General features: G+C 44.6%; 1 protein-coding gene and 1 long non-coding RNA gene across 6 annotated transcripts; one reads left to right on the top strand and one right to left on the bottom strand.

Moving 5' to 3' along the window:
• Nucleotides 1-725: 725 nt before the first annotated feature.
• LOC129734685 (uncharacterized) lies at nt 726-3671 on the bottom strand. Of its 2 annotated transcripts, none has more exons than XR_008730162.1 (3): nt 3489-3671; nt 2491-2584; nt 726-2044 (listed from the first exon to the last, which is right to left on the bottom strand). It is a non-coding gene; the product is annotated as an uncharacterized LOC129734685 (long non-coding RNA). The 2 variants fall into 2 exon arrangements; XR_008730163.1 differs by lacking the exon at nt 3489-3671 and adding an exon at nt 2835-3167.
• On the top strand, nt 3323-17020 carry TMEM171 (transmembrane protein 171). Of its 4 annotated transcripts, none has more exons than XM_055698532.1 (6): nt 3329-3440; nt 4629-4890; nt 9139-9263; nt 9738-10457; nt 12169-12310; nt 16696-17020. In XM_055698532.1, the coding sequence occupies exons 4-6, from the start codon at nt 9827-9829 to the stop codon at nt 16922-16924; spliced, it is 1002 nt and encodes a 333-aa protein (XP_055554507.1). In that variant the 5' UTR covers nt 3329-3440; nt 4629-4890; nt 9139-9263; nt 9738-9826; the 3' UTR covers nt 16925-17020. The 4 variants fall into 4 exon arrangements, with proteins under 4 accessions (XP_055554508.1, XP_055554507.1, XP_055554506.1 ...); XM_055698531.1 differs by having other exon boundaries at nt 9135-9263; XM_055698533.1 differs by lacking the exon at nt 4629-4890 and having other exon boundaries at nt 3323-3440.
• The last annotated feature ends 1910 nt before the right edge of the window (nt 17021-18930 follow it).

Raw genomic sequence — 18930 nt, 5'->3', positions numbered from 1 at the left:
GAAGTTGGAGAATTGGGTCACTCTTGACTTCTGCACCATCATCTCATTTTGTCCACACCATCACAGCAAGCAAGTTGCAATTTATAAAGTAAAATCTTCAATGTGTTACCTCCATGCATTCTTCAGCAGCTCTTGCTTCAAAGTATACTAACTAAAGGTCAGCTCTCACTGAAACAAAACAAGTAGCACCAGCCTTGACTCAGGGATCTTGTACAATTTCAGAAAAATAGACTGGAAAATCTTGCAAGTGTGCTGTGAATTATAAACACTAGCTATTTCTCTAGTGGTTACACTCTCATCAGGACAGTTTAGCACATCTGGATTCTCTCACTGTGTTTTCAAACATGTGAACAAGTTCTGCAGATCATATTCAGTGTTTTGAACTGAAGCACAATCTCAGGGACATCCAGTATTTTGCATGTCTAATCTCAAAACAGAAATATTACTCTAACATCTGTGATTCTATTGACCAGTTTCATATTGCCCATAACAGATTAACACCTCTTCCACACAGTGGAGTTTTATTGCAGAAGTGACCAGCATTTAGTCCTACTGCACTTTTGCCCTCATTTCTAGACACCATCATCGTTAGGCAAACAATCCAAACCACGTAGTTGGCTTTGCTGTTTATAAGCATGTTTGACAATTTAAAGAAAAAGAGGAATGCAAAGTTAATCAACTTCATTTATATTTCATCAGACTACTGCTGTAATTAGTGGTTTCCATCAAAACAGCTTCAACTAATACCCAACCAATAAAGTATCAACAACCGTATTTCTCTGCACATCATCCCAAATGGTACTCTTCTTGTCAGTGTCTTCACAAGCATTACTGTGACTCCAGAAATAATCTCAAAAGCATTGACTTTCTGGTAGGTCTGGGTCCCTCGTCATACTCCAGGTGCAAAGCACTGTGGTTTTCCATAGCTCTAGGATTGCTCTCCATGCCAGTTCAAAATACGCTGTTTTCTTTCTTAGCATAAACGTCCAAAAAACAGTGTCATACAACTATGTCCAGACTTAACACAAACAACCCTCTCAGTACTCTCCTGTATGGCAAAAACCACTTTAGCTCCATTTTTGCCAAATATTACCACTTAGGGTCTGGAATTAAAATATGCATTGCTCACAGTTAAACAGTTACTATGTTAAAAGTAAAAAAAAAAAAGTTAAAAAATACTTCTTATCTTAAGTCACAAGATATGGCTCAAGATTAGTTTTATGACTACAGTCATATGACAGGAACCATTATCCACTTAATCCACTGAAAACTCATACCAGGCTGAGTCAGAATCTCACAACCTGAAGAATGACATTCCTGAAACCCCTTCTTTCATCATTGGTGTCAAATCTTGAAGCCCAACACTACAAGAAAACCAAGTAGTAGATGGAGGGGAAAAACTGATTGCAAGCTTTGGGGAGAGACATCATTTGCATGTAGACGCAAGTCAACAAGCTTGTTAACTTTTTTCATGACTGACTTTTTGTTTAAAAAAAGTACTTCCACAAAAAGAAACAAAGTATTTAGGTAACTGGAAAAGAGAGAGAATGTATATCACAGCAATGGTCCAATCATTTCATGGTATCAGACAACTGGAGAAAGTTTAGCCTGACAAAATACTTCGTACAGAAAGGAGCATCAAGGAAAATGGGGATTTTGTTTGGTTGGGGTTTTTTTATTATTATTTTTAACGACCTACGTTGAAAGAACAACAGAAACAGAATCAGATAATAGAAACCTGGTATATAAACAAAATTAAATCTTCTTGTGTCACTGTTGTCACACTCCACAAAGTAGTGTGGTTATACATTTTGATGCTCTTTCACTTTTTGCTTGACTTCAGCTTGTGTTTGTAATGATGCTCAACTTTTGTTCTCTTCAGGCTTTTTTTCTAATTCTCTGCTTTTTTTCTTTGCTGAAACACCTCACTCTTCACAGAATACAGGAATCATTACTTCCCAGTCTCTCCTTACCATGTGACTCTTCACAACAGTATCCAAGTGTTTCACAACTGAAGCCCACCTTCCAGTTAGTGATAGCTGAGCTGCGATATAAAACAATCAAGACAGCAAAGGGTCACTAACATCCAGGAATCCACAACTCTGGAAAGCCTGAAGCCTTCTACCCCAATCACAAGCTCCTTCCTACACCCCATATGTATTTTCATACACTTTTTGTTTCTTCATTGAATTCCAAGTCTTCCCTAGTTCTCTACTCAAACCCGGATCCCCCCAAAAAACCTACATATCCCACTTCCCCCCCAATATCATTGTCTTACCAAACCACACTTTAACCCACTCCTTTCCCTTCTGCCATCTATTTCCTGTGCACCACACCACCTTTCACCCCTGTTACCGCTCCTCTCAACTCACATAAACTTGTTTCCCTCACACCTCACTGGCTTTGTGCCTAACCAGTGGGGCAGCTTTAGTCCCACTGTCAGTCAGGTCCTACCGCTGCTGCACACACATCCGAATGGCACATCCAGACCTTCCTTCCCGGCTCCTCATCAGCTGCTTCCTGCACTTCGCAGCTCTCTCATCTCCACCACCAAAGCCAGCTTCTTCCTCCACACTGCCAGCACCTAGCAAGCAAGAGAAAAAGCATCTTCTCCCATTTCCAGTGACTGAACTGGCTCACCACTCAAGGAAATCACTCACATCTAGGCTTGGCCCGTCTTTAATTCCCAATTGTGCCGAATTGTCTCACGCTGGTAAGCCCAAAGTGACTATAAGAAGACGTGGCACAGCCTCCCTGAGCGGGCTGCTCACCCCCATCACCTCGAAGTCACCGGTATTTCAGGGGCACACTAGACCTCGGCCACGTACACACACCTCCAGAGACGCCTACAATGGCCCGGCTGTTCCTGCCAGTCCAGCCCATCGGCCTGACAACCTCCCAGCCGGGCGGCAAACCCACCCCGCCGCGGAGCCGGCTGGCCCTCTCCTGGCCTTCAGCGCCCAGGGGCGGTCAGTTGCCTCAGCGCCTCGAGGAGGGTGACAAATATGGCGTCGCCCCCCACCGCCTCCTCCGCCTCACCCGCCAGGGCAGCGGGCACGGCTCCAACGCGGAGCCGGCCGCCAGCACGGCCCCCCGAGGCCGGTCGGGCCTGCGGGCGAGAGACAACGTAGCCGTCCCCGCCGCGGCCGGCCCCGCCCCGGAGGCCGCGGGAGGGCGAGAAGCGCCCCGGCTCCAGCGCGGCGGGGCGGCGGAGGGGCGCCGCCAGGCGGCCGAGGCACCGCCGGGCAGGGCGCCGGGCACCGGGGGAGGCGGCGCCGCAGCAGCCATCGCCGCGCCCATGACCCCCCGGGGCGGGGCGGCTCGGCTGGGCGCGGCTCAGTCCTGCCTCGCGCCGCCGCCGCCCAGGTGCGCGCCGCCTGGCGCAGGTGCTTAAATAGCGGCGCCGGCCGCGCCACCACAGTCCTTCGCGCCGCAGCCAGGTAAGGGGCGGGCGCTAGGCGCCCTTCGCCGGCGACCGATTGCCGCACCTGCTGCGCTCCGCCCGCCCCCGGCCAGCCCGGGTCCCGAGGCCGGGCCGTGTCGCGCCGCACTGCGGGGTGGCCGCCCCGCTGCCCGCCGCCATGGCGGGACGCCGCCCCTCGGCGCCGAGGCCGGCGCAGCGCCCGCCGTGGGCTGAGGAAAGCCGCCGCGCGGGCGCAGCAGTAGCGGGCGGCGCCGGCCGCTCCTCCGGGGGTCGGTGAGGGAAGCGCGGGTGCGAGGAGGCAGAGCGCGGTGGGAGGGCGGGCAGGCCTGCTGCCGGGGGGGCGGCTCGTCCTCCGGCCGCCCCGTGGCGGGGCCGCGGCGGGCGGGTGGGCTTGTGCCGTGTGTCCCAGCGGCTGGCGTCGGCTCAGCCCCTGTCGCTGCCCGCAAGGGCGGAGGCTAGGGCTGCGCCCCTGCGTGGCACTGACCTAAGGCACGAATGCTGTGGGGTTAGAAAAGCCAGTTTATCTCCTCCCTGGAGAGTCCACCGCTCCCCACGCTGCGTCCCCGCAGTGACCTTTATGCCATCCCTGTGGAGGATGGGATGTGGCTGAAGGGGCCTCTACAGACCATTCCGTTGCTGTGTAACGCCCCGGTTGCTGCTGGTGGCGTGCCTCAGAGCAGGCGCTGGTGGGCAGGCTCTCTCTCGCTGGGGCGGTGGGCTGGCGCCGCACGGGCCGGGCCCCTCTCCCCCACGGGAGCCGGTGGACAGGCTGCCCTGTCTCCCTGCAGCATGTGCGCTTGGGGCATAGTCCATCCTGTGAAGATCATAGGGTGACTGGGAAGGCTTAGTGTCTTAGAAGAGAGCGTGCCTGACAGGCTGGTGCATGAGGAGGGGTGTGACATGGGATGCTGCATTTTCCACATGGAGCAGAGCTTAGTTGCTTGCTCATGAGTTAGCAGTGGTTTAATGCCCCAGACCAACCCCAAGAAACTGGGACAGGAAGGCTTTGGGTAGCTTTTGGGGTCCTACATCATCTTGAGTCATATCTGTCTCAAAGACTTGTGTAAGTCTCTCTGCCACTTGCCTTTTGCTGCTTTGACGTGCATCAGCCCCATGGGACAGGCTTCAAGTTGCTCTGTCCTGATTTAGCTTTTTGAAGAAAGTCAACTCTGGCTTTAACTGTGTCTGTTTACCTTTTCCCCAGTCTCCCTGCAGGTACTACAGAAAATAGGAGCTGCTTTGTCCTGGCTCTTCTATACCACCAGTGTGTTGTGTACAAAGCGTCTCACCCACATGTGTGGGACCCTTCACAGCCTGTTGTTGAAGCTACATGCTGTCTTAGTTGCCTGCATGGCATCCAACCAATGAGTTACCAGACTTTGCTTTGCAAGCTTTTCTTTGTGTCCAGACACGCTTTTGGTGTCCTCGCATCCAACTGTGGCATCAGGACTCTTCCCCCTGCCAAAGTGAGTGGGAAACATTTGTGGACCAGCTTTTTACTCTAGCTGTTTTTCTCTTGTAGCCCACAGGGATAGTAGTTGGCAGCTTCTTCAGAGCACAGTTCTGTCTGGCACAGGTCAGAATCCCTGACTCTGCTGGTTTGTGTTAAGGAGGATCCCTGGTGCACATGTGCCTGGAGACTGGCAGGATTCATCCCAGTTTCTGGAAACTCCTACCCTAGCTGCTTTCCAGCACTTCTCCAGACATTGATTCCTGCCCCACCTGCAGTGGTTGTAAACAACAGCATAACATTACCCTTCTTATACTGTGAGCTAACATAATCATTTTCTCAACCGATATGGGCAGAGTTTCCCTCTGTGGCATCTGCTCCCTGCATAGGAATCTTCTTGCACAGCAGCATCCAAATCTTGGAAGTCCTTCTCCCTGGGATATCAGAGTTTATGCTCAGTGAGATGAGAGCACTGTCAGGCACTAATTAGAGGCTGCATACACAAGAGGTCAGGTTGGGTATTTGGCATCTCAAAACTTGTTAGTGCTTGTAGACTTAACGTTGCTTGAAAGTAGAAAACTTAGAAGTACATCCTGTTGAGCATTTCGCCTTAGCTCTTCACATAAGTGATTAAAAACACTGTGGGGAGGGCAGCGTGTGAGAATGAAGGTGGCAAGCTCCAATTTAGTTTAATTTAACCAGCTATGCTCATGGCTGGGTGCTTCTGCTGAATGTCAAGTGAAGAGTGCAATCCAGGGGGGAATTGTGATATGATAAAGACCGGAAAAATGGCACAGGTACAGAGGCAGATGTGAATGGAGGAGAAAATGGGATATAAGGAGTGAGGGGAAGTGGAGAGCCATTATGTTTTGACATGGAAGTTAAAGTGAATGAAGTTGTGAGGACTTTTTCCTTCCAGGTAGCTTGTCCTGTCAAGAGTCATGGTTTAAAGTGAACCTGGGGGGGGGGGGGGGGGGGGGGCAGGGGGCAGTGCTGGGGAATCAAAAATTTAATAAAAAAATAATCACACAATGGTGGTGGTGGTGGTTCCCAGTAGCAGCTCAAAACTTGGAAGTATGGGTGAAAACACCTAAAAGGAAAACTCTTGACAAGGGTGGCTTGTAACTTCTAAGGGGGTTTCCATTGTGGACTACAACTGGCAAGGTATTGTAGTTCTTGAAATAATAACACAGACCAGACCTGGTCCTTCTACATGAAATCATTTGGGTCCTTTTGCAAGTGAAAGAACAGGAATGGGGCCTACTCTGGGAAGCATAAAACAGAGGGACAGCAGTGGTTTCGTTCTTCCAGTGCTTTTTTCTTTTAATGCTCAGTTCCGGAATTCATATGGTTGCATGAGGCTATCAAATTTCATATGAGTAGGGGGGAGTAGATTTATAGCCCTGCAGTTTGCAGTGGAAATACTGGACAATATGAACTCTCTGAAGGTTCAAGCAGAAAGCAAGAAGTCTCAGTTTCATCATTAAAACTTTTATTTTAAAACCCTTGGAGTTGTTCATAATATGAAAGTTGTAATACAAGTGTTACACAGAAAAATGACAAGGAATTGTGATGTTATTTCCTGTTTTATATACCTGGCATGGGCCAAACTTACAAAAGGGTAAAGCACTATATCATCTAAGTTAAGCTCATAACCAGACTTCCTTTACAAGCTATGTTTCCAATTCCCTCTTCTCTCATACTTAGCTGCCTCTGCACCACTGGATTTTGTTCTAAGCAGTTTCTGACCTGGTATTTCCATGTCTGGTCTCAGACTTGGGGTCAATATGAAAGGCAAATTCTCTTATATCAATATTCCAGAGGAGATACCAGATCTAATGGAATTGTTTCAAGCACATGCTCAATATAAGGCTGGCTGCTTTCTTAAAATATTTTTTCTTGAAACACAAGAAATAAAGCTTAATCTTGCATTGGGCTTTCCATTAAAATTTAGTGGTAGTGTAAATGAAAAGTAGTCCTCCCTTAGACTTTGCAGCATAAAATCTGTGGCTTTCATCTTCAAAGCCACAACAGACTGTTCTGAATGTTCCTTCTTCTGTGGCCTGAAAGAATTAAGAAAAAATGCACATGCTTCATTTCTAATGTGTGTTTTAATTTAATCTCATGACAAGATTGGTGGAAGAGAAGCGGGCACTGTTGGAGTAATAAGAACAGATCTCTAGTTTTTTTCTTCTTAAGGGCTAATTGTTTGAAAATTTTTTCCTTCACATTATTTCCTTTTGTCCTCATTTACTTGTACTTATGTCCATATTTTCTTCCCTAGAGGGAACGGCAAAGAAAGGATTCAGAGTTCTTTCTAATTATAGTGTATTGCTGTTATAACAGTTAATGTGCCTTAGCAGAAAAATACCTCAAGACAGTTGTGTTTGAAACTGGGCTTTGCTGGGGTTGGGGGTTTTTTGTATTTCGGGTGACCCTTACTCAGTTTTGGGCCTTTGTTGGTAGGTCAGAAAATCTGAGCCACCTCAGATGAATTATGAAAACAGAAATTTTTCAATATGAAGGAGCATATGCAGTTATGAGAAACTATGTTATTAATTTAGGAAAGACCAGTAAAATTGAGGAAGGAGGAGTAATCAGCCTAATCCCACTTTCTGTGCTTGGTAGTGCCTTCAGACTGACTCGAGCTCACACAATATTGAAAGTGTACTTGGCTAAAGGTCTTCAGTTTGAAGTCTACCAGAATGTCTAATATATGGGGGTTTTGTGACATACTGTCCTATCTTTAGTGCTGTTCGTAACCTTTTTTTTTTTTCCAGACTATGACTCTTCTACCAAGGGCGCCTTAGCAGTTTTTCAAACCAGTGTTAGTAAAGGGGTAGACTGAATTCAGAACAGGGAAGAAACACTTAGCAGACATAGTTTACAAATTAACTGACCATAGTAATGGAGTGCGTTAAGGGAGGTCCCTCAGTTTTGATATTTGAGATGGCTAGCTGGGAGATTTTGTTGCTTCCTGCAGTGGCCATCTTTTTGAGTGGTGCTGCTCTTGCCCGTCAAGTCTTATGCTTATTGTGCCTTTTACCAGCATGCAGCTCTCTGCCTTCTCCCTTGTTGCTGGGGGTCTGGTTTGATGTTCAGCAGTAAAACATCTAATAACTTCATCATTCGTGTGTCTGCTCAGCCAATTCTTTAATTGGGTCCTACTCTTACAAGTGGCTAAGTAAAGTGACTCAATAGATTGCCTTGCGTTGCAGACAGATAATTATGTATTTGAGTGACTAGTGGGTTTTATGGATGTGTTTTGTTTTTATCTCAGTGGGGCACTGCAGTTACAGGGGAGTCATGCAAAGCTTGTTGTGGCTGACACATGTTCAACAGTTTGTTTCCAGAAATTACATAATACTTTGTATTTCTTGTGGATTAACTGTTGGGGCGTACGTAAGGAGGAAGCAGTATAACCTGACTTTTAGCTTACAGTCATCTGAATTAGTGGCAGGGCAGTGAAAGCTGGTAGAGGAAAGGCTGAAGGTTAACTAACAAACAGCAGCGACCAAACCAATTCTCTACTTGCATCTGTGACAGACTCCTGCAGTCCCTATATATCCTTCCAGATATATCCAAATCACAGAAGTTGCCTGTCATGGGAGGCGACTAGTGAGGGGAAGAAGGTCATGCTAAAATGCTGCAAGATGAGTACACTGAAGTACCTCTTACACTTGGTAGGGAACAGCTTTCTCATGGTCTCTTCAGACTTGTTATTTTCCATAGTCTGAAATTCCGCAGGTTTCAGGTTGGCTTTTGGTGGATGGTAGCCACTGGGGCAGAGATGTCTGTAGTTGCTAGTCACTGTGGTATGGAGTACAGGTGGCTGTCTTGAGTCCTTTAGGTCAGGATCCCACAAACTTCCTTGTGGGTAATGGCAGAATTTATTACTTTTTTTTCCCCTACAGCTCACTGAATGGCACTCTGTCCTAACTTTCAGTCAGGCTTTCGCTGCCACAGTTTGTCCACATCCAGTGCATTTCTCATCCATACTACCATATGGACTGTTATTTGCCTCAGCACTATTTTCTTTTGTTTTACTTCTGAATCTAGACTCCTATGGGCATTCTGGGAGCCACCTTTGGTATTTCTTTTTAAAGCTTTCTTGGAGCATAGACAGGATTCAGAATTAGAAGAAGTTGAAAGGAAGTGTGGGAGCAGTATGCTTACCAAGTCTAACTGTGGAATCTGTGAGACTTAAAGTATATGGTCCTTAGTATGCTTTTTTCCTTTTTTTTTTTCTGTCTTTTCAAGAGAGAAGCCCAAAATCTTCTGTGTACTAGCTCTTGCAGCTGTATAGGACAGGAAACTGATTTAAGGAGAGAAACAGAAAAGTCTTCATAGCCGGTGGAAGGAGAAGCAAGATTTATATGCTTTGAAAAGGTATGTATTAGAAGATTTACTTGGTTATAAGTCCAATAGTCAGCAGTACTCATTTGCAGTAAGGTTCTTTCTCTCAAGAGCTGTCACTTCCTGCCATTCACTACAGAAATTTTCCATAGCTTTCTGTTTTCAAGGGGAAAGCTACCCTGTCCTTGTTTCTAAAATTCAGACTTTGAAAATTACGTACCCTTAATCGTAAGACTGTTATCTGAAGAAACAAATCATTTAGGTGTGAAACAGCATTTACAGTTGTTTCCAGTCTAACTGTAAAGCAAATTCTGTCGTTTCATCAGCATTCAATGGCAGCAAAATTGGTTAGGCCCTTAAATCCATAATGGAGGTAATACAAAACAGAAAATACACCACGAGTGTACAATACAAGGAGAGTAGCAAATGCAGAAGTAAATACTATAATGTAGCTAATTCCACTGATTGTTTTTTCTTCTTTTGATTCGTGTATTTTCATGTTCACAGATCTACTGTAGTTTTCTGCCACTTAATGGTAACGGGGGGAAAAAAATCCAAAAAAACCCAACTCATCTGCTTGAGGAGATTCTCTTGTAATGTATCCAGTGGCTGTTCCTGCATCAGGAGGTGAAGGAAATAATGGACAACATGGGAAACTTATTTTTTTCCTTTTTGTTTTTGGAGCTGTGTTGCTTTGTGCTGGATTCCTGCTTTCAGTCTTTATTCTCCAGTCATGCCCATCTGGAACCTTCAGTGACTGTAATGAGGTCCTTAAGGCTGCTGGGCCTGTGCTGGCTGTAACTGGACTGGTTTGTGTTTTACTGGCACGATCAAGGGCCAGGTTGTATATAAGACAAAGACAATTGCAAAATGAGCAGGTGTACAGCCTTGTTTTTTGTCAAGGGAGCTGTCAGTTTGCCCAGTTTCTCATATTTGGATTCCTGTTTTTAACTAGTGGTATGCTAATTAGCATCCTGGGCATTTGGGTTCCTGGCTGCAGCCCCGGTTGGCACACCATACAGCTCAACCACACCGGCAGTTCTGATGTGGACCTCCAGGGCTGTGGATTCCTGTCACTTCAAATCATGGGACCTTTGATTGTGCTCACTGGGTTGTGTTTCTTCGTGATAGCTCATGTTAAAAAGAAACAAACCTTAAATCTCAACCAAGAATCCTGCGAAAGTGAAGAACATCCTCAGAGCCCTGAATCTTTTCAGGTTACAGTAGGTGGGTAAAAAATGTGTGAACTTTACATTTAAGAGTTAGTAGGGGTTTTTTCCCACTCATGATTTGCCTCTGAATATTACTTGTTTGAGCTCTAAATGTGTCCGTTCTGGCATGTCAGACTATCCAAAACTGAAAAATGTTGCTTTGTCACTTAAGTTTTCTGTATGGTCAGCTGGGTTACCTTTCTATTAAAGACAGAACCTCTCCTTTGGCATAAAAAGGAAAGGTCTCATGGTCTGTGCAAAAGAAGCCATGTAATCTGACACAAATGGGTCCAATCCCACTTCCTTTCCCAAAGGGTATAGCTGACACTGCAAATCACAGGTCTAATGACTTCTGTGACTATATTTAAGATTTATTTTAGTCCTGAGCTCTGACCCCTTAAACAGAAGAATCTGACTCATAAGCATTGTATTGTATTTCTTTTTAATCATGGCCACATCTTCCATCACTCAGAGGTGTAATTACAAAATGTTTCTGTTAATTGCACAGTTATTTGAATAAATGTAAGTTAGCAGGGAATGCTCCCCTGCATATAGTGCTACTTTTAATACCCCATGAATACATTTTATGCATAGATTATTCTGATAACTTTCTAGCTCTCAGAAAGGTTTGAGTCAATCATAGTGTTGCTTGACTATCATCTGACTAACTGGACTTGGAATACATTATGCAAAGCTTTTTTTGTTCTGCCTGTCAAACCAATGTACAGACCTGTAGCCTGGTAATCCTTAGAAAATGCAAGGATTTAAAGTCAGCTTTCCAGCCACCAGGATAAATCACAGGGTCAGAGAAAGGAATTTGGATTGTCTTTAAAGGCAAGAAAGCAAAATCAGTGGATTCCTTTTATACTTCCATCAGGAAAAGTAAAACTGAAAGGCTGAGGTCTGGTTGGCATAGTGACGTTCTGGAACAGTGGTGACTCAGCTAGAAAACACCCCTTCCTCACTCAGCACTCTTGATGCTCCCTGACCTGTCCCTGCACACAAATTACAAAGGAAAAAAAGTGCCAACCAGCTGTGAATATTTATATAAATTATGCAAGCTCAGTGGCCAACAGGAACTTTCTGCTTAAAGAAAAAATAAGTGTGAAACTCCGCAATAACGAAGTTGAAATTGGCAGATATATGCTGCACAGTATGATAGTGAGTTATATATCAGTAGTGTTGTGGTACTAATGTTAATAGTGTGCCTTCAGCTACAAGTAATTTAGTAGGGAAACTGTCAAGGCACACAATCAGTCATCAGAACCATTAATGACTTTTGTTATAACACTGCAGTAGATGTGGAGAAACTTAAACTGTCCTGTTTTGGCTATGTGAGGAAAATTAAATACTTGGCTACCCTTAAAATGAGCCAACAATAACTGTATGCTTTGCACTTTCAGTTTCTGAAGACAGCCAGCAACGAGAGGTTTATGTCTCTTCCCTAGATGGAACACTCCCCTGCCCTAGCTGTATTTCCTAAATGAAATCTTCCGTTTATCAATATGCTGCATGTTTTATTTTTTGGTTTTGAACATACCTCCGTGTATTCTTAACAGCGCAGAATATAAGAGTTCTGTATGTGGGATCATTGCACTTTATCCTAAATGGCAGACAAGTACAAATACTGTCATTCCAAAGACAGAAAATATTCTGGGATACAGTTAGAATAAACAGTGGTGCCTAATGTTTCAGAGGTAGTAATCGCTGGGGTTTTTTTTCCCTAGGTGATACTGTAATGGTATTCCCACCTCCACCGCCTCCTTATTTTGCTGACCCTGTGTCACCAACTGTGACACATTGTCTTATGTCAAGCGGCTTGCCTACAAGTGAAAGTCCTCCACCATACCACTCTATCTTCAGTAATGGGTAAGACTTTTCTTCTCTGTCTTGGGAAATCTGAACTATTTCTTAAGGTATCAGAGACAATGTTCTTAAATAATCATTGTGAATTAACTTTACTAGGTGCTGCAAAGTTTTCTAGTGCATCACTCAACTTACCTCACATACCTTACTTGAAATGGCATTAAAATATTCTAGTATAAAAGGGAAATCACAAGCCACTGTGTGTCCTTTATGAAGGTTAAATTCTTACCAGTTTATGACTGAAAACTTCTGAAGTGAAAACAAAGCCTTATTTAAACACTTACGCAGATTGTCCAAGAGAAGGTGCCTCTGACAGCAATGCTCCAGTGGCATAATATTCACACTGCCAGATTTTAGGAAGCCTCTGTAGAACCAGTGCAGCAAGCCCTACATGATACTATCTACAGGCCCTGTGACCCTGGGAATGCCACTTTAGTGTGTTCTGTGCTCCCTGTGACCCTTATCTCTCCACCGTGAGGAAATGAGACCTGCCATGCTGGTTTGTCTTGTTGCTGTGTCAAGATAAAAGGATACCTTGATACTGCAGGAGTCTTCAGAGAGCTTGAAGGGAAGGTTGCAATGCCAGCTTCATCTCAGGATGTTGTACATGACACATGCAGCCACTTTTCCATACACGAGTACAGCTGATTTGCTAGATGCCGCCACCACCAAGCTCAGGGAGGAAGAGCTGCCAACTGACAGAGTTGTCTGCACCACAAGAACTTGCAGGGTTATTTAGCCCCTGTGGGTTACCACCAGTGGGCTGCTAACTTGCCACTGCAAGGGCCATACTAGGAGCCGAGAGTAGGTCTGGCCAGGAGAGCTAGATGCCACATGCCTAGAGCCCCCAAATGCTTTTCAGGCCCGTAATGATTCAGAATTGACTTGGGTTTATCTTCTGGTAGATCCTATGTCAGCTTGTTTTTGATCTGTGAGTCAGTAGGTGGTGTGGTATTTTTTTCATTGGATGACTTTATTTTACAAGACTGTACCTGCAGCATCCTAAGCACCATCACTGCAACAAAAGCCCCAGCCTGCCTGGCTGTATTCCATTGTAGTACTTGTTGTGCCATTGCTTTAATAGCTTTCTGCTATACTCCAGACTTCTCTGCTCTCTTGAGGCAGTGTGTTTCATGACCAGCTGTACCAGCTGTGTGCCTGATGCTGTGTACTTCTTCAAAATTCAAGTACTAATCTTCCTTTTGAAGCAAGCAAGCAAGCACGAACCCTCTTCCTGCTCGAAGACCTACATGACACAGGAGGAAGATACTTGTGTTCGCAGTGGTACTTATTACTATGCTGTGAGCAGCCATGTCTGTGGGTTTTTAGTCATAATTTGAAGTATACCTGGTGGATTCTTGAGGCTTAGCCCCAGCTTGCAAAGCATTCTGTTCTGTAGGCAGTCACCATCAACAACTACTCATGTTGTCTTCCATTTCCTAGTGCCCTCCTTCAAACATTTTCTCCCCGTGTTTGTTGGACACAGCAGATGCCTCCTTTTGTTGCTTTTATCACAAGCCAGAATGTCCTTCTGCCTCCTGTCAAAATATCTTTATTTTTTAACATAAAATAAACACCTCTATCAAAAACCCTACTCACTCTTACTTGCTACTAGTGCAACACTCTCTAGTGCACAGAGGAACTGGCTCCCAAACAGAAAAACCGATCATGTATATACCACCTAGGGAAGGGAGACGCTCAGTGTTTGCTTCCCACTGACTGAGGTTCAGCTTAAGGTTGATGACCTGTGCTGAAGGATGCAATGTCTAATAAACCTGAGCTACACACATAATTCATGCAGTCTGCTGTTTTTGCACTTAAATTTTCAGACCAAGTACTTTTTCTACAAAGCTTGTGAGAATCTGTTGATTATTCCTTGCCCTAAACACCTGCCAATTCAGGATGACAAGGGCAGATGCAGGGATGGGAAGATGTCAGGACTGATAAAGAAAAAGTGCTTTCCAGAGAGCAGTGGCTCTTATGACCTGGCACAAATCATTGTGTGAAGAAATATTTTATTTTAAGTATAAATGCATTTGCCTGTTCTCAAATTGTAAGTGAAATCTACCAGCTCTCAGAGCTATACACAGAGCAAGCAGGAGAGAAAATAAACTCCTGCTGCTGAAAGAAGGAATTTACATGAGGTCTCTGTGTTCTAACTAGGCTGGGTGAAGGTGTCCACAGCTGGAAGGTGTTTCATACCAGCTGCTGCTAGTCCTGGAGTTAGGCACCACACTGAGCCTGTCTGTGCTACAACTCCAGCATGTGCTGTATTCCCTTCTGGCATGTACATCCCAGATGTACATACAAAGCAAATGGATGTGTGTGGAGAAATTACTTGCCCTGACTGTGAACCTGGACCTCTGGTAGCTCTGCAACAGCCAATTCAAATACAGTCCATGAGCACCCTCAAAAACCATTTCAGTTTGAACACAATTAGAAGACCAGGCTGGAGTGGATGACTGGAAGAAATACAGGAATATGCATGTTCTCCTGTAGCCTTGCAAGCAGCTGAAAGACAGCGATTCATGTACCACCACTCTGTAAAAGTACGATGCAAAAAACTGAGGGCCACAGCTCCTTTCTACCCTGTATTTCAGGCCCTGAGTTCAGATGTGGGCTGCCTGCCCATGTGCTTGGTAAAATGTGTGGATTATCAAATGGAGTTAAAGAATACAGTGAGTGCATCCTGCACTGAAAAAGAAGAAATAAAGGGCAGTGGGAAAACGACACAAAAGCTAGTTCATCAGACTTCTTGTGGGCTTTCCCTGCAGGCACACATACCAGAGGACCCCTCTTTCCCTCATCCATTCTGCTACAAAATCCCCTGCAGCTGGATCAGCTGCCTCAACCCACAAACGTCCAGTTCTGGTGCGCCAAACTTGTGTGTGTGATCCCATCAACTCAATCATTGTTGATTGTCTGTCTGGACTTCTCCGTCTTGTGAGCATATGTACACAAAGAGGCAGCTGTAGCCCAGCTTGTTGGGGCAGTTTCTAGTAGAGTGGACAAAACACCTCAAACTTGGATGCAGAAACCCTGACCTCCTGCTTTGGTGTTCTGTGGCTGGGGGTGCGCATGCTTTGTGCCCATCCATGCTCCCCAGGGTCCTCACAGAGACCCTGTGAGTTGATACCACCTCTGGCTATTTCAATCAATCATACTCTCCCATGGCTCAGCACTTGGTAGCAGCCACAGCATCTTGACTAGTGCAGATTGGTTCCCAAGACCTTTCGTTGAGAAGCAGTTGCCTCATTCCTCATAATGTAATGCCATGCTTGAAGATCCCAAAGGTGGAAGGGAATACCCATTTTATATGTGGATGGTTACAGGCAAATATAATTTGCTCTTAAGTGCATTGCTCCATGTTCTGTCAACAAGTGCTGTGGTGGAGGCAGTGCTGCATGAGAGAGCTTGTAGGAAGCTGAGTCATGGTCTGATCCCAGAAGTGGTTGGGTTTTTTCCTGCAATCTATTATATAGTGTTTCAGCATTTTTCTTGTATATTCTCTCTCTCCTTTAAACACACACACTCACACACCAGTAACAGCACTGAAAATGAATTAACTATGCTCTGTATTCCTGCTCCTCACAGAATGTTAGTGGGATTACAGATGTATGCACAAAAGCAAGAGTCAGCTCTCAGAGTGAGTCGTGAGAAATGAGGAGGTCTTCCCTTCCCTTAGGAAGCAGCTGAAGCGGTATGCTGAGAGCTAACTCCAGGGCGAGATGAGCAGGGTACCGGAACCATGCGGGTGCAACCGATTGGGATCCAGTTATGATGGTCAGAGGAGAGCAGTGAATACTTTGCTGCCCTCCTTGACTGTCATTTGGAACTTAGCATTCTGGTCATGCCCAGTTGCTTCTGTTTCTCTAGTTCTGAGCAGGACTGCTACTCCTTATGTCTGTCGTGGGTTGCTGGAAAGCCTAATAAAAGTTTCAAGTTGCCTTTCCTGGAAGATCTCAAATGGCCAAGGATTGTGATTTTTGAGATACAATTCTAAGTCTGGTAACTGTCTTTCATAAGGGAGGGGGACTGTGTCTGTGATACGACTACAGAAGGAAAGATACATTAGGAGCTGAGGATCAAGAGATTTAATAAGATTGTGAGACAGCCCTGCCAGAAGCAGCTGATACCCATAAGCCAGGCTGTGACTAGTGATGTGAAAGGTTAGAAGGGAGCATGTTTGCCCTTCCCCTCTGAAGAAAGAGTTGTCCTATGAGTCATAATGTAGCCCACAGAATGAAATCCTAATGCTTATGCAAGTTCCTTGCTTCAGGGATTTTTAGAGAGAGTGTGTGCCTACATACATGTTTATATAAGTCAAGTAGCATTTCACTCGCTGTAGAGAAATGAATTATGCTAATATGCAGTTTTGTGTTTTATAGAGCACAGCTTGCAGATGATGAAAGAACAGTTGCTGTTAGAGACTATGAAACCATATATACAATTTCTGGAAGCAGCTCACCTTCAGACATTTTACCGATGCTTTACCTCTCCTCTGAATCACCTCCAAAATATGAAGAAAAAGCATCAATAACAAGTAATGACTATTCTCCATGTTCTTCTTCATCTTCATCATCTATTTCCTTAGCCACAACTGACACCAGCTCATAGAGAACTGTCAGTTAGATTTAATTTTAAATTAAATTGTACACTCAGATTTAGAATTTTTGAATTTATTTACATTTTGTAATAAAACCAATAATGTTGGATGTGTCTCATTTTTCATTAAAAAGCATAAATGATGAATCTGGGTTTCAAGAAGTATTAGGTAATGTTGGTCTCCTGAGCCAGCAGTCTGAAGGGATTCAGTTCCCTGCAAGAATATTAAATGCTCATCTTCTATTACGGCTTCAGTTTCTATTTTTAGTTGTGCTTTATATAATGGGAGGTGCTAAGTAGAGACCAACTTTTTTTGCTTGTTTTATTTAAATCCATTTGGAGCTTCAAAAAAGAAATAATTAGGAAGTGGTTTTATTTCTGTATGACTTTTATGGAAAATACTTGTTTGCAAAGTTACTGACTTTATATGTGCTCTGAGAGCATTACAAATAGGGTGTTGAATATTGGGACCAAGTATATTGTGGAGAACTTAAATGGTTACTTTTTGGTCTGCCTAGTAACAAACACTCCATAGCTTAATTTAGACCCTCTCTGGTCGTTATGTAAGTATAATCCCTATGAAAATCAGTTTTAGCCAGCAGTTAAGAGCCCTAAGGCAGCACTGAGGATAGTTAATAGGCTAACAGTTTAACTGTGGCAATGACTGTTTCAGGGGGATTAAGCTACTGTTATATATCATCATTCATGGTTTATACAAGGAGAGCTTGTTTTGTGAGAGTGAGTGCCACTCAGCGATGTTATCTTCCAGGTGCAGACATTACCAGCAAATGCAAGAGATGCAGTTTCACGGAAATCCATGCAACAGGCGTTTTTAACTGACACAGAACTTGACAGACCCTTCAGAAATACAGCCCTCTCAGCTCCTCTGTCCCTATGCTAACCCTAAGTTAGCAGTAGCTGCCTGCCTTCACGATGGGGTGACAACAGGCTTTAGTTTGACTTTGTGATTGTTTGCACCCATTCCCAAACTGAACGATTTGCTTGTAGTAGGTAAGGACAATTAGCAGCAACCGAGTTGCTGCTGTCTAATGCTTTACAACTTGCTCTGAACCTGATGCTGTGTCCAAAACCAGAAGGTGGCAGAGCTACCGTTTGGGCTTGGTTCAGCGTGGTGAACTTACTGGCGTTAAAACATCTTGCAAGAGCGATCTATGTCTTAATCATCTGAGTCTCTGAACACCTGTGTGCTCTGGGACCTCAGCTACAGCTTGACTTAGTCTTCTGCCATGCTGAATTTCAGGGAACCTGGCTGCAGCAGAATGCCAAGCTTTGAATTAAGCACTGAAGTTCCTTCCTGTGCCTGGGGAAAGGTGATTGCCTTGTGTCATCTTTCTATGACCATGCCTTTCACCTGCAGAGTTCTTCGGAGAGATGTTCAGGTCCTGCATTTGGCCATTTAATTCTACCTCTGTGTTGTTCCCTGAGTCATGCTAGGGCAGCTCTTTGTGCAGGCACACAAAAACAAACCAGCCAGTCAAGGGAGGTATACTTAGCCATCAACAGAGCTCAGGGGTTTAAGCGTGCAGAGTAATAAGCAAACACAGCATAGAGAGGGATTTAGTGTGTGGGAGCTGATTAAACTGGCATGGCTTAGCCATGGGAAATGTCTGTATGAAGAAAGGGGATCCACAAAAGCCAGCAGGTATTTTGTCCTCTTTTCTCAAGTGTTTTTTACCTAGTGAGTTTTTCAAGGATGCTATTCCTTGAATGCCTTCTGTAATCCAAGCTATGGTGTACAATCTCTTTCATTATTTTTTTTTAAGCTTTTGTTTGTAACCTGAAGCAGTGGTGCCCACTGCCCTGCATGGTTCATGCTTACAAGGCCTTGCACATGTCAAAGAAGCTTCTTTCTGTCTCTGGATTTATCATGCTGTTATATAGCAAGTACAGAAGCTGGGGTATTTTACCTGTGCAAAGATCAATGTTGGGTTTGTTCTGTTATTTGAATTACAAGTGAACACTCATTTGCTGAAAAGGTTAAACATCAAAAAGCATTT

Source organism: Falco cherrug, chromosome Z (genome assembly GCF_023634085.1).
Source record: "Falco cherrug isolate bFalChe1 chromosome Z, bFalChe1.pri, whole genome shotgun sequence".
Taxonomy (NCBI): domain Eukaryota; kingdom Metazoa; phylum Chordata; class Aves; order Falconiformes; family Falconidae; genus Falco; species Falco cherrug.
The sequence above is the reverse complement of the archived record's forward strand: the minus strand, read 5'-3'. Positions and strand labels throughout refer to the sequence as shown.

Excerpts from the sequence above, each read along its gene's own strand:
- TMEM171 (XM_055698533.1), top strand. The coding sequence starts at position 9,827 with ATGTATCCAGTGGCTGTTCCTGCATCAGGAGGTGAAGGAAATAATGGA. Across the intron at positions 10,458-12,168 it reads ATCTTTTCAGGTTACAGTAG|GTGATACTGTAATGGTATTC; the intron begins GTGGGTAAAAAA and ends TTTTTTCCCTAG. Across the intron at positions 12,311-16,695 it reads CACTCTATCTTCAGTAATGG|AGCACAGCTTGCAGATGATG; the intron begins GTAAGACTTTTC and ends TGTGTTTTATAG.